Below are 15,480 nucleotides of genomic sequence, written 5' to 3'. Positions count from 1 at the left end.
TGAAAAATGTAATCTCGAATACGAAAGTCCCTTAATGTCGGGATTTGATAACGAAATATGGAACCTTACTCCAAGTTTATATTAAAAATACTTACTGTGCCATACTTGTTACATTGGAAAAGTAATATAAAAATCTACAACGATTGAACATAATGTTTTTTACTAAGTTTCCACTGCCATTATACTTGTAAAAAACATATTAGTATCTTGCTCATACTCTTAAAAGAAACAAAGATGACAATAGTTTTGACACATGTGACCTCGACACTACTAGAGCTAAAAAAGTTACTCGCTTAAAAAAAAAACCACAGACAACGATATCTTTTTTTTACATAAGTTTTTCGGCTGAACAGAGTAACAGTAACACGAGGCACATAAGATCTCATAGTATGTAAGAGTTACTATTGGAGTTTCTATGTTTTGTCGTATGAATGAGAAGCGTGAGGCTCAAGCACGTCACATTCCCTCTTTTCGTTTTACATACATGTCTCTTCACTTTCTTGTATATTAATTACCAACCCACTTACACTACATTCCTAGTTACGTAAATGTTTATGAGAAATGATATCTGTTTGTTGGTATATCTAAAAAAACAAGGACTTTGTTCTCGTTCATGTCCTGAAAATATTTTTTGAAGATATGATCTTTGTGCCTCTAGTTTCTCGAGTATAAAATTCATTACTAAATTACAAATTAGTGTTATTTAAGTTGTAAAACGTATAAAACTAACTTTCATTTTTATAAATATTGCAATAATAAAAGTAAGAGTATGCTTTATTTATAAAAATTCTAAGCTAGATTAAAAAAAAGAGCTAAACCGTGATCAAAGAATAGCACAAAACAAAGCCGTCATTACCGTAGTAGTGGAAAGCATTTAATTTACCGAAAACCGAATGTGAAAACTAGGACGATGGAGTTTGCCAAAACATTTAACGACCAAGCCACTGTTAAAATATCATTATGCTTTTGCACTGTTGTAGAAAGCTTACAAAAGAAATTTCCAATAGTAGTTAACACAACATTAGTTTATGTCCAAATTTCCATTTCACTGTAGCTTGAAATTGATAAATTTACGGGTCGCTGCATTACTTTTTCTAAATATAAAAAAAAAAATATTCGACATGTTTTTGAACATTAATACAATTTCTTAATAACGGTTTAGTAATTTCTGAGATTGTAGGGACAAATAAATCCATCCTGCTTATGTTATTGGCATAGAAGTTTATATATTAAAATCATTATGTAAGTTGTAACAATCGCTATGATTAACAAGGATTTCGAAGGTATTGGGAGGGTTCGTGGCTTCTATTTTGTCCAATTAAAATTACAGACGTTATTCCTACATTTTCTAGCGTAAAATTTATGAAATTCTAGGATATCGAAACACAGTAAGTATTTTAGATAATTATTATTAATTGTTTTGATTTATAAAATGAATTTTCGGATTTTATTTATCGAAATTTTTATCAAATATTCCTATCGCATTAAAATGTTAATTCTATATAGTTTAATATTTAAACGTTTCAATATTTAATCATAGTTAATCTTAATACTAAATCACGTCGAACAATTTTTTTATGAAAAGGGGGATCTACTCGATAATAAAAATGTATAGTAAAATATTAAAGCTTGGGATACACTCGTGTAGTCGGTGTGATTGCTTCGACTACTTTTTTTTAAAGGTTTTATAAATCCTGACTGGAGCAGTTGTGTGGGTCTGCGACGCGGGGCGCAGCGTCCTCGTAGGGCGCGACATGGTCTGCGGCGAGGTCGCGTGCTACACGCTCCGCCGCTGTAAGCACCCGTAGTAGGTTCAGTCCGGCCAGCTTCCGCAGCTCCTCTATACTCCAACCATCCTCCATCAGCTCCGCGAATAGCATTGGATACGAGGACACATCCTCCAAACCTTGTGGCGTACTGTACGAATAATCAGGTTCAATAAACAGTAACATATAACTACAATTTTGGGTATTATTATCTTAAAACAATTGAAACCTTAATTTTGGAATATAAAGATTAATTAATACATCAATACTAATAATTCATTCAAGACTGGGGACGACATTGTTCTTCAATTTGTATTTTTAATTCGTCATACGATTTATTGTTACTCTCTTGTAGGTATTAAACGAAGAGCTTTCATTTTAATTAAAGCGACTACGTAAAATTGTATTCGATCCGGCGAGTCGAGCGTATAATAGCCTTCGAGCGTTTCACAAAAACATGCGTGTAGACGTTTTAACGTTTTCATTTTCAATGGATGTATTTGAAGCCGAAATGGAAATCATACTTACTAGTTAATTCCATCGTAACCAGCGCCCAGGCCTACGCTGTCAACGCCAGCTATGCTGCGAATGTGATTTATATGCGCTGAAAAAAGAAACGATTGTGACTCATGTGAATATACATTTCAGTACTTGTTTGGTAGTAGTAACCAAGCGTAGTCGTCATTGTCACTTTTTTGTCGTTACTTTTGATATTTTTATCGAAACCCTTTTTGTTGGCTTCGTTGGTATGTACTATTTATATTATCACAATCTACTTCTGTACAAGGACTGATTGATATTATATTTTTAAAGATATAAAAGTTTTAAGAGATTTGTACATACCATATCGGAATAGATTTAGGAACCTTACCTATTGCATCTTGCACGGTGGCAGACTCACTACAAGTGAGGAAGGAGGTGTAGAAGTTGACCATGATAAGACCCTTGTTGTTGGCGAGCAAGCGCAGCACGCTGTCGGGCACGTTGCGAGTCACGTTGCAAAGCGCGCGCGCTGAAGAGTGCGAGAAGAGAACGGGTGCGCGTGATACGGCCAGGGCGTCACGCATCGTACGCTCTGATACGTGGGACAGGTCCACCAGCATACCAAGACGGTTCATCTCCTTCACGATCACCTAGATTGCATAAGTCGTTTAACATTTTCAATTCCATCCACAATTTATTTTTGTCCTAAAGTGAAATAGCAGGGTTAGTCGGTGGCACTGAAAGTGTTAAGTAAAAACACGCCTTTGACTTAAAGATCGTGAAAAATTGCTCCACTTTTGATATATAAATCGCCATACATTCTTTGCAACAAAAGTAATTCATTTTTATTTCAGTCATGATGTCTCTTTTAAAAATTAGTTACTACAAATATATTAAAAAACAATACTAATATCAAAAGTCCAAATTATAAAAGTAATATTATTTTTATAACAACATCAGACGTCTTCAAAAGATCTCATCTGAAAAATTAAATTTTATGTAACGCTCGAGATTGGCGGTAGAATTAAATGGTCGGGATTTAGTAAGACGAAATTAAATGTTGGAGAAAGCAAGCTATGTAACGGGCGCTAAATGTTATAAATTTTAAGTAGAGTAGAGTCGGTACGCGCTGTTAACGCAGTACTTTTCACTGGCCAACCTCAATTTACCGACATGGCTGCAGAGCATTCACGCCTGATGAGATTTCAATCAGCTTAGTTACATTCACTCTTAAACACTGTTTATATAATATAAATTGTTTTCAATATTAATTTAAAACGATTTTTTCTTTAAATCCAATTAATAGATTAGGTTTTATGAATTCATTAATATTATAACAAAGGAATGAAGTAAAAACAGTCCAGGTTTTTTGGTGCTTGGTTTTGGTGCAAGGCAAGTGCTTTTTTCTGTCTTATTTTTTAAATGTTGAAATGACTTTTTAAAAGTGTTTTAAATGATCGTTATTAGAACATTAATTTCTACTAACAAGCACAAAGCGATATCGGCGCAAAGTTGAAGACTTTTTCTACTTGCACAACGTGTATAAACTTTTTTCCTTTCTCTTTGATGTAGAATTTTAGTAATAGAGTTACTTGAGATAATATTCTTCAGGAAAGACTAGCACAGATAATGTTTAAATGTACTCCATTCTAACAATAGATAATTGATAACTTTATATAAAACAACAACAATTACAACAAACTACAATTAAAAATATCAAGTGAGTAATATAGAAGATAGTATACTTCGCGTATGTTCATTAATCCACAATTATTATTATGGAATCATTTTTTTGCATAAAACTATACAGTTTGTTACTATCGTAAACGTTTTTATACAAAGGTACATTTGTGTTATTCGTATATATCAATAGGATCACATAAAATTGCTGCATCTAAGTTGTGAAAAGTAAGTAGAAAGTTTTATGTCTCCGATATCTGTCAACACTATTACGAGGGCAATGTTTTTTCCAGATGGAAACGTAAATTAATTTGTATATATGTCTATGTAATATGTACAAACTGCTGGTTTATGTCAATTGTTCGTGCTATAAGCACTGCTTAAATGCTTGTTCGTGAGGCATTAAGGATTAAATTACACGACGCTTTCATTTACTACGCGGAGGTAAGATCTTATTACGAAATTCTTAGTTTAATTTGCACATGGTACAGAATTATAGGACAGATGGTCCGGGTGATGTATTGAAATAACTGATTTTTTTACATATTTTTTAATTATAACAGCGTCGGTGGCTTGAAGGGGTCAAGCACTTGACTTGCAATCTGCAGGTCCTAGGTTCGAATCCTGCCGTGTACCGATGTGTTTTTCGATTTACGATTTACATATGTACATTTATCCGACATTCTTACGATGAAGGTAAACATCGTGATGCAACTTGCACATATCTGAGAAGAAATTCAAAGATATGTGTGAAGTCAACCAACCCGCACTGGGCCTGCGTGGTTGACTATGGCCTAATCAACCTTAACTTAGGGTAGGCTCCGAGCCCCTCGGTGGGGACGTATAGTGAGCTGATGATGAATTATTAGCAAGGGCAAAGATAAAACATATTATAAAATATGTGTAGTCAGATGTAGGATGAGATTTTTTTACTGTATAATGACATATTCTGATTGAACTGATATTAAAATATTGTTATAAATCGAAATCGGTATTTGCTGGCATCAAAGAGGAGGCGGTACGTGCCGCATTAATCATTCCAAGTTTACCGGCGAGGCGAGGCGTTTGTCTGAGCGCAATGTAAAGTAAAACTCATTAAATCATGAATACAGCGATTAATGTCTTTAATTACTCTAATAACTTTTAAATTTATTATATCCGCCATTAAGCGTATTGAATAAGAACGTATTGTTCACTTCGAAAGTGCTTCAATTATTTTCAAACGTTGTTGGTAATTGTTGAAAAGTGATTTTTGCTTTAACATTACGGTGCGAATGGTTCGAACAATGGTGAATGTACTGAAAGTAACGTTGCACGTGAAACAAAGAGCTGCAAGAGCCTGAGACGGTACAAAGCAAGATATTGCGATGCCACAGGATGTTTATTATTATGTGCACTCACTCCGCTAGACGTCTCAATATTTACGATTTTCTTTTTAGTACATACTTTGATATTTCTTGCAATGCCTGCAACACTATTGATTTATATGACACAGCTGCATTATATCGGAACGTACAGTCGTTACTTAGGATCTAAACTTCATTTATCTACTATAACGTTGTCGTTTTATGGACAGGATTCGGATAAATTGGTACTGCAAAAGTTTGAGTTGAAAATAATCATTTTATGTGCAGTACTTATTAGAAAAATGGATAAAACCTTCCTGCGTATGGTATATAAAATAAACTACTACGAGCTACTATTAAGATATAATTAAGTAAACCAAAGAAGAAAAATACTTTCAGATAAGGTTTTCGAACAACTGTGTAAAAGACTAACTTGTATCGTGTAAATTACAAAAAAAATTAGGAGCGAACTTAGATACTTGCTAATTACGACAAAAACACTCTAAGTAACAATGATACCCAGAATCTAGAACAATAATAAGCAAATAATACTTAGTATCTCCACAAATACAGACAACAAAGTAAAGCATGTTTTGGCAACTGAAATTCAATTGCAGCTGAGGCAAATTTCACGGCACATTACTCACTTTGCCAAAGGGAGTAAGTCCACCTCTTTGTGTGAGATCTGTGCGGTCGGCAGAGGCGCACTCCGCCCAAGGTGTGTCGCAGGTGGACGTCAGCGTGAGGTAGCGTACGCCAACTTGGTACAAGGTTCGAAGCACGCCGAGAGAGCCCCCAATAGCGTGCCCACCTTCCACCCCCACTAGCGAACAGAGACGATGGTTCGTGTGCGCCGCTATTATGTCTGTAAGAAATCTAACCTTTAGAATATATTTACAATCTAAATATGTAGTAAAAAATGACATAAAAAAAGTGAACTTGTTTTTTTTATTACACATTATTTGTAACGTCTTAACTTTGATATCACAATTTTTTATATTTCAAAAAACAAATTGACCTATTAAATTTTTTTCATATCTAGCAACCAAATGGAGATTCCGAAAATAGCAAAAACAAGCAAGCTTAATTATTGTTAAAATTCATAACATATAAACTGTGCTTCATCAGAGATAAAGAGGGTTTGTGTAATAACTTTGTGATTTGAACATTATAAGCGTGTCCGGGGAATAGGTGAGTGACCTATTATGTAAAATAATTAGTCAACAGTGGGCAGTGCTGGGTTCGGGTGACCGGGGATGCCTCGGGCTTCCTCCGCCGTTTACCGCCATCCCACAACTTTGCCACTGGCCGTCAACTAATTAAATTCATAAATAACAAAGGGTTAATGCATTACGGTCGTCGTTTGCTTCCGTAAATCCCATCTGTTTTTTTTTACTACCAGTGAAATATTCAAGAAGTTTGTCTTAACACTTACATAGGGCGAAGCGACGCGACGCTAAAAAGAAGTAAAACACTGTTCATGACTAGCATTACAGTTACTAAGCTTTTTTTGTGAAGAAGTTTTATGAATTCAAAACAAATACTTAATAGCATGTAAATTGAGTAGGGTAAAGCTCTGTGGTATAAAGTTCAACTATAGGTCCTAATCGACATTCGATTAATATTATAATCGAAGAATACTTCAAGTTTTGCTCGCTTGACCAATGAGTGGGGTGGGGTCTTTCCTAACTCTTTGCGATTGACGTTCTATGTAAATATGAATAAACTAAAAAGTCTTCAAAAAGTTTTTGCTAAGTTAAACTATTAAATATTACTTCTCGGTCTATCCGTAACTTTCTACAAAGAAAACCGTATAATGCACAATGAACTGTGTTACAAGCACGATTACTTTATAAATTGCTTTTGCGTCTAAATCAACGTGCAATTAATTAACAACATTGTTAAAAGAAGATGAGCTCTTGCAGGAAACTTTATAAAACCCCTTTTGATTTTAATTTCCTAACACTTCATACAAGCATTTTTACACGAATCATTTGTAATATATTTAAAGTTAGGTATATAATAGAGTAAAGAAAACTACTCTTTGCTGTCGGCGCAAAATTATTTTGCGCGGACACTTTCATACTATGTTCTATATCTACATATGTCAAATTTAATCGATATCCAAATTTTTTCATATTTTTTTCTTTTTCTTCCTTGGGACAATATCAATAATGGTAATTGAAGTTACGATTTTTTGTTTGGTGGCATGCCATATTTTCAGAATATAAATAATTTAGACTATTGGCATATGAGGATGATTATGATCATTTCCATATTGTTACAATTAATGATGACTCGCTATGGTGGAACCGCTTACCGTCAGCAGATGTGCAGAGCGTGAGTTGCGGGTGGTACTTGTCAGTGAGCCTCTGTATGAGGTCTATCTGCTCGAAGGTGAGCTGCACGGCGTCCCGGTGCTGCGCGTCGCATGGCACGTATGCTGCCCAAAACTGATGACAGAACATTGCATTGCAATCTAAACAATTATCACGTAGCGGGTACTAGACTCTGGCCCGCGAGTTTAGTATAAAGTCGCTTGTACCATTTTCCTCTGCCGACTAATCTACGAAATTACAGCCGTACACGGATAGAGTGAAAGTTAACCGCTTTTTGTTAATGGACACGTAATCTAAAAGTCCTAAAAGACGTCGTATTGAAAAATCAAAATCCAAATCCGCCAAACTTTATAATGGAGAGTGGAGCTTGCTTTACAAATAACTTCTTCGTTCAGATAAACGCATATGGCAGTATTGCTTTGACATACACGATTAAATAGTACGCACGGTCTGCAGTCCGCACTCAGAATATGAAATTCGCTTTCATCGGATGCAACGACACGTATGTAATAGAAAACGTGAGCTCTCCCGGTTAACGACTGACTGTTTTTTTAATTTTCCATTTAAAATTGTAGAACAATGTTTGCGCATGAAGGTTGACATTGTCATGTGTTCAGCATGTTTGACTTTGCTTGTAAGTTGGTCAGAATATTTTCATATTTAAAGAATAAAAGTATATTTCTTATTATAACTAGACGCAATTTAAATATTTGCGAAAAAAAATATCCCCAAAATTTTTGGATTGGTGTATGATAATAAAAAAATTCTTATAGTGAGCTATTGTACTCAGAGCTATTGTTAGTTCTTACAAAAGTATCACTTAAGAAATGTTTTGCTATTATCATTTAAGCATAATTAGGCTGTTTGTTTTCGTTTATATCTGAACGAACTCATGAAATGAATACTAAATACCGCAACATTTCGAGTGCACTTTAGTTAAAATAAGCGTTTAAAGTTATAAATGACGAACTAATGACTACATTAGTTCTCGGCGAACTATAAAACCGCTCTTATGAGTTAAGAACAAAATAGACACGACCACTTATTTAAAATCAAATTATCTTTAAGTGTCAAAAATGTAGATTGAATTATGTAGGAATATCATATAATATTACATTTGTTCCAAACTCATTTTAAAATATCATAATCAGGTTACCAGGGAAACATGAAAGCTGAATTTATTAGGTCATTGTTTTTCATTATTAATGCTTTCAATGCAGTACTTTGAATGCTAATTTATCATAGATCAAACTGTAAATTTTATTATCATATTTCTATTTTATTTTGAAGAGATGAAAACACGCATACACACAAACGTGGCTTATTACTGGGTTTATATGTTAAAGGAGTCTAAAGTTTTGAATTTTTGAATTACTAAGCTCATACTAGATTTTTAATCTAGTATGAGGTTAGTAAATCTAGTGCAAGTAAAAGTGAAATAAATTAATTGATGAAATTAATCGTATATATCTTTGAAAGCAATAAATTACACAAAATATTAAAAGGAGATTTGTGAATAGCAAAATAAAAGCCTGTATATTAAGTGGCATTTCAAATGCAAAAGGCAAAAGAATAGCTCAATCAATTTTGTATTTCAACCTGTCGACACCAAACTAAAATGCATTCTCGTTTAAAATTTTCATTTTTCCCGAGGAAGTTGTTCAATTTAAACATTTATTTAAACTTTTATGTCATAGTAATCTTACTTTAACGGAACATCGGAACATTCCGAGCTTAATGCAAGTATTCTACAATAATATAATTGAGGAAAGCCCAAAATTTGTTTTTTAAGTCGTACTTAAAGCATTTCTCACTTTTGGAAGTTCGACGATCTTAGTATATTATGAATTTCAAGACAGACTGTAAAAGCTCACTTGTGCAGCAATTCTTCCTTGTTTGAGTCTCGGCAGATCCGTGTGACTCCAAGAACTCGTAGCCCACGGCGCTATAGTTCGTAGATCCTCATCGAACCTGTATGAAATTAAACATGTACTAAACACAATATGCCTATCAAATAAATATGACCGAACTGCCACATTCATTGAATCGTTACGTACGACAAACCTAAACTGTAGAGTCAGAATAAGATGACAACACATCTGCTTTAATCAAAGCCGTAAAAACCTTTTCTAAGCAGACAGAAGCAGTTTCATAAGTGTGCTTCATACTAAATCAACACTTTGTAGCTCTGGTTGCGCTAGTTGCTAATTAACACTTAAAGCATTAGATGTTACAGTTATCATTTCAATCTCTTTTTTTTCGCCTACGCGGCGTCTACGACTGACAGAAGACTCATGGATCCTTAAGGCAAAATGACAATTCCTGATTACAATCTCAGCCTACTTATAAGAAAGAGAAGAGGTATTAGAGAAATTAATATTTTTATCCATTTAAATATGAAATCACTCGATGTGGTTGGTTACATTTGCTAAGTGAATATTGCTTTAATAGGTAGTAAATCAATTGTTTAATATATATAACTTTGACGTCATTATTTCTAAATATATTGTGAAAATCACTTAACTCAGCTTTTATTTGTACAATTTATTTTCCTCTAACTGTTATTGGTAACATCTAAAACAGCGTGACATTAGGTGAGATCAAAGCAATGAAAAGGTTGCGCCCTCTTATGCTCTAAAAGAAAATATATTTGTTTCTGTATTATTAAATCTAACGCTATTATTACATTTTCTCAAGTATTATTGAATCTACGTTGTTTAGCGTAAAAGTGTTTAAAAGTGTACGCTCTGTCTTGAAACACGACATAAATAGTTTAATTCATGAAAAAGCCAAAACGATCGGTAACATAAACATTTTTTTTGTCTTTTTCTAACCGTTGCCAAAAGCTCGTTTATTACAAACTTCAAGCGAGTAAAGACAACAAAAGTTGATTTTTTTTATAACAGAAGGGGTTTTCAAGGACGCAAATGGACATCACCAATACCAGAGGAACCACAGATGCGTTGCCGGCCTTTGAGGAATAATTGGTTTTACGTGTAAGTAATTGGTAAATCAAAACAAAAACATAATGATAGTTACGTACAACATAATGATTAGATATAGAAGTGAAGAGTTGCATTACATTTCCATTTTGTTTCACTTGATGCTCGATGTTGTCGTGCTAAGCCGCGCATAAACCCGCCAGAGGATCCGCGGCTGGCAACTAGCGGCATGATAAAGGGCTCCTTGCGCTCTGAGAGCGCTGCATATGTGTCACGCGTCGCAACTCATTTGTAATTTTTTGATGCAGCGTACTCTCTCGTCCTATACCAGTTAACTCTACGCTTTTGGCACAATGACTTGCATTGTTGTAACATTTTTAATTCACTGTAAATATCTTTGTTTATTAGATAGAGTAACGTGTAGGATTGTTTTAGATTTCCGTGCATCTTTCTTTTGTTTAGTTACTAATTTATTTTGATTAAGTCTCTGATACCTTTAGTACATCTTTTACAATAATTGTTTACATCGATGTCTTTATGTTTATTTCTTTTAGGTATTGACAAAATATTTTGTTTAAAAAAACATTTACTAAGATATTTCCCTAGGTTAAATTTCTTAAAAGACAAACCTTTATTTAATTGCAAAGTTCCGTAGAAATTTAATTTTCCACTTAAACATAATTTGGATGTTTGTTTTAGATTAATCCAGTGATTTGTTGTTCTTCCGTTTGATTAAGTTAGAGAAGCTCCTTCTTAAACAAATTACAAGTTCAGTTTTTATCATCAGGATTTTTTATGGTACATTCATTATATTCGTCATAAGTTTTATCATTAAAAAGAAGGGACAGCTGTCGTCTGCGCGCACGTAGGGCTGCCACTTAAAATAATTGTTTACGTAGCAAAGATCGCTGAGAGAACTCGTGTACTGTTGCGTCTCAACAAATATCAGAACAGAAAAAAATACGCTATATTAATATTGTTTCATACAAAACACGATATACTCAGCGAGTACATTTTTATTTAACGTATATCATTTTAATATAACACACATAAGTGCACAACCTTGTTTCCAGAGCTAAAATAAGCAAAGCCAAAATTTAAATCTCTAGAGCATATGTCTTATACGTTTAAAAAGATGAGAAAGAAACTTCGAATGTATTTAAAAATGCATTTTTAAAATATGTTTAGCGGAGCCAAAGTAGACTAGAATATAAAAATAAACTTGCGATGTGCTGATTAAATGAATATTTAATGTTAATTTGTATACTGCGTAAGAAAATTGTGAAAAATAATTTAATAATACAAGTTTACTAGCTGTCGCCCGCGACTCCGTCCGCGCGGGATTAAAAATAGATGTTGGCCGATTCTCAGACCTACTCAATATGCTCACAAAATTTCATGAGAGTCAAGTTTCACGCAAACCGCACAGTTGTGGATTGCCAGCCATCGAGATGGTGTGGATGGAACCTGGCGGTCTGTCGTGTCGTCCGATGACGGAACTCGGTGGCAGGAATCGTTCCAAACAATTCTTCAGAGCACTCCCCGTGGTAGATATAAGATAAGCCCATTGGTGGGTTATACACCTGATTACAAGTACATACGTGAGTGTAGCTAAAACATTTATGTCTCACGAAAGTTTAAACAATTTAACTGTAAATGGAACCATCACGCGTTTGTAAAATTAATTGGACGTTGTAACGTTTTTTAACGCTACATAAAAAACGAAAACTCAATGAACAGTTTTTCATTGCATCAAATTCGATTCACAGCTAACTGGTTTGAAATTCAAACTCGTCACTAGATATTTTAAAAAGCCTAGAACTGTTTTTTAATTACTAGTCGAACCCGTCTTGTAATAACAAAGTCCAAATGACGTCAAATATCTATAATGTGAAAATAATTATTGTGTAAAAAATTAATTTTCTTAAAAACGTAAGACTTTTTTTAGAGCAAAAGCCCTTGTCTTTAGAACATTCTGCAAAGTTTTAGTAAAACGCGTCCAGTGATTTGGAAACGCATAGGGGACAAATCTACAAACACAGTTAAACACGCTACGCCGGCTAGTTAGGTAGCATGACAAATGAAATAGATAAATTTGCTGATAGAAAAGGTTCTCTCCTATAATAGTGTTTATCATTTACAAATTTTTAAAAATAAAATAGTAGTTTGCAAGATTAACTTTCATTTACTCGTTTCAAATGTGTTTTCAATCAATCCTTTATCTATATTTTCCTTATTCCAAAATAAAAAAAATGTTCATTATTTAATGACAAATCGAAGTTAATTTGTAAGAATATTGCCATCTCAAATATATTTCTCGTGATTTATGTTTCTGGTTGATATGTCCGCACATTTGACGATGGAACTTTATGTGTTCGGCGCGGAGATAAGGTGCTTAATGATGCCTTCTTATATCTAACAATATTTTTATAAAGGCAATATAGAGTCAATTTAAAGTTAATTAAAATCTAACATTAATCGTAAAAATGGCTTACGAAATAGGATAAGATAGCACATACTCTACGGAATCTCAAACGAGGTGTTCTTTATGTGTTAATAGAAATGGCAAAGTAAGTTTTTGTTGTGGTAAATGATGTGAACATGCTGATAGGCTTATACTTATATACATTTGCTATTTTGAACTCAGTTGTAAAAAGCAATTCTTAAAGTAGTAAACATGGTAATACAAAGATGTCTCTTTTATTCACAAATGTGATGTAACAATAAAAAATTACAAAAGAGACTATTTGCATAGTAGATTGTGAAAAAGACAAAAGCCGCAAACGAAGCTGAGAAATTCTCAACTAAGAGCGAAGCGTTAATAGAAAATTACATAGAGATTTCAACGTCCGTTAAGGTAGACTTTTTAAGTTGGAATTATCACTACTTTTTTTTCTTTTTTCAATGTTATCTCATTGAAATTTGTCGCGGAGTTTCAATCTTTTGAAAACTATTGTTAGTATAGGATAGTAGTATAATAACTTAGTATGTGCGTTATTAAGCTTTCTTTTTTTCACTAAAAATGAAAGAAATAATTAGAAATCTTTTAATTCTTGTCTTAGAAACACATACCTGAAATCTTTGATTCGATTATGTAGAAACTTTCGTATGTTCCAAGGCAAGTCGTTGTGGCCATCAATAAGAGGGGTGTCGTGGAGAAGGCGCTCAGCGAGGCGCAGTCTCTCGTGCAGGGGCGCCCCCGGTGCGGTCCGTAACGCCAGCGGCCCAGCCACGCACGCCGTGCCCGCCACCAACACCAATATCGCCATACAACACCAACGACGATGCCACACTGAGAACCCTGATTATAAACAAAACGGTATGTCTTAAAAAAAGTAATGTAATTACAAAAGTGCTTAAAACATGCGATAATATTTTTAACGTTCACAAAATATACATAAAAAAAATAAATTCATGCGCTTAAAACAACATAATTGTTTTGCAAATAAATGAAATATTTGACGATTAGTTCAACTTTGAAATTTTATTTTTTGCTTACGATATTTATATGAAAAGTTTACTCGCATAGTTTATACATATACCAATTTGCTTTGTTTTTGTGTATTAAAATTTATGTTTGAGTATGAAAGGTCGCGAACAAGCAGAGGAAAAGTTATTTATTGTTTGAAAATTCGCGGAAAATTTCATTTTTAATAAAAACCTATTTCATTAATTACCGTTAAAGAACAAGAGCTTTTAATTTGACGAAATCATCGTTGCAGAAACAAAGCTTTTTAATAACAATATTTTAGTAGTTATAAAAGGAAAAAGCTTGACTACATTTGCACACAAATCTGTTTGTGTCATGATTTTATTGGTTGCATATTTTATCCTGCTATTATGAAATAGTAAAAATAATCGATAAATTCTGTTTTGATCCGAATCATTAATATACCAAACACAAATATTACTTTGGCTCATTATATAGTTGATCTAACACAACATAATTATGTTAATACTTATTAGTCTAGCAATTTACTAATTTCGAAGCTTGGTTTGTTGATTGACTGAAACTAAATGATTATAAACCGTAACACAGACATAAATTAGTGCGTATTTATAAGATAAGTTCATAAAAATAATTGCTATGCGGTAAGTGATTAAATTTACCAAAAGCCTGAGTATGTTTGATTTTCGCAAACCCGAGCTTTATTCAAATTTCTCTTTAAATGTTATTAAGATTGGTAAAATTGTAAAAGTAAAGGCAATATTCTTGTAAAATACCGGCATTTATACTTTTAAATTAAATATGTGTTGACTAACGTGAAGAGTTGGCAGTGGTTGTTGAGCTGTGGCTTGTTGTCGAGGTGGTCCCGGTGGGCAGCCAATGGCCTGCCTTGCAGGCGACGCACGCCGCACTCCGTCCATTCTGTCCACGCTCTGTCACGTCCGGAGCGGGTGCCGTACGTTTCTTCCCCTGTAATGTTTCAACTCATTAATATTGCCCTCCAGCAGTAAAAGGGTTAACTACCTTAAATTAACTACTGTGTAAAATAATTACAAGCTAAGTGAGCACTATGAATAATCTATCAGGTTAACCTCAAAATGTTAAACACTCACTCAGCGCGGTATTCAACATGTTTGAAAAAAGATGTAAGAGCACTCGACGAGAGTGAGTGCTTTTAAAAATGTAAAAGTAAATTCAAATCCCGATTTCGTTAAAGACGCAATCTGTGACTCGGCCGAGATAAAAGAGTCATCTATAATGTATGTATTCGATTTCCGAGGATTCTCTTTTCAATATTTAAATACTCGAACCCTTTTCAGTTATATGTTCACGGTATCAATCTTCCTTGTCGATCAAAGACCGCATTGATTAACTCCCTCGCTTACAATTTAAGACCAAGTCTTAAGGGAATATTAAATTCAGTAAAATAATGTTTATTTTAAGCTCTGTTTTATAATATGGAATAATTTATAACTT

General features: G+C 33.8%; 1 protein-coding gene across 1 annotated transcript; it reads right to left on the bottom strand.

The window, feature by feature from the left end:
* Positions 1-1,637: 1,637 nt before the first annotated feature.
* On the bottom strand, positions 1,638-14,857 carry LOC106127564 (dipeptidase 1). The gene is made up of 8 exons (XM_013325668.1): positions 14,820-14,857; positions 13,629-13,857; positions 9,489-9,585; positions 7,596-7,728; positions 5,923-6,140; positions 2,638-2,899; positions 2,295-2,370; positions 1,638-1,917 (listed from the first exon to the last, which is right to left on the bottom strand). The coding sequence occupies exons 2-8, from the start codon at positions 13,823-13,825 to the stop codon at positions 1,686-1,688; spliced, it is 1,215 nt and encodes a 404-aa protein (XP_013181122.1). The 5' UTR covers positions 13,826-13,857; positions 14,820-14,857; the 3' UTR covers positions 1,638-1,685.
* Between the last annotated feature and the right edge of the window lie 623 nt (positions 14,858-15,480).

This window comes from Papilio xuthus, unplaced genomic scaffold (assembly GCF_000836235.2).
Source record: "Papilio xuthus unplaced genomic scaffold, Pxut_1.1 DF824655.1, whole genome shotgun sequence".
Taxonomy (NCBI): domain Eukaryota; kingdom Metazoa; phylum Arthropoda; class Insecta; order Lepidoptera; family Papilionidae; genus Papilio; species Papilio xuthus.
The sequence above is the reverse complement of the archived record's forward strand: the minus strand, read 5'-3'. Positions and strand labels throughout refer to the sequence as shown.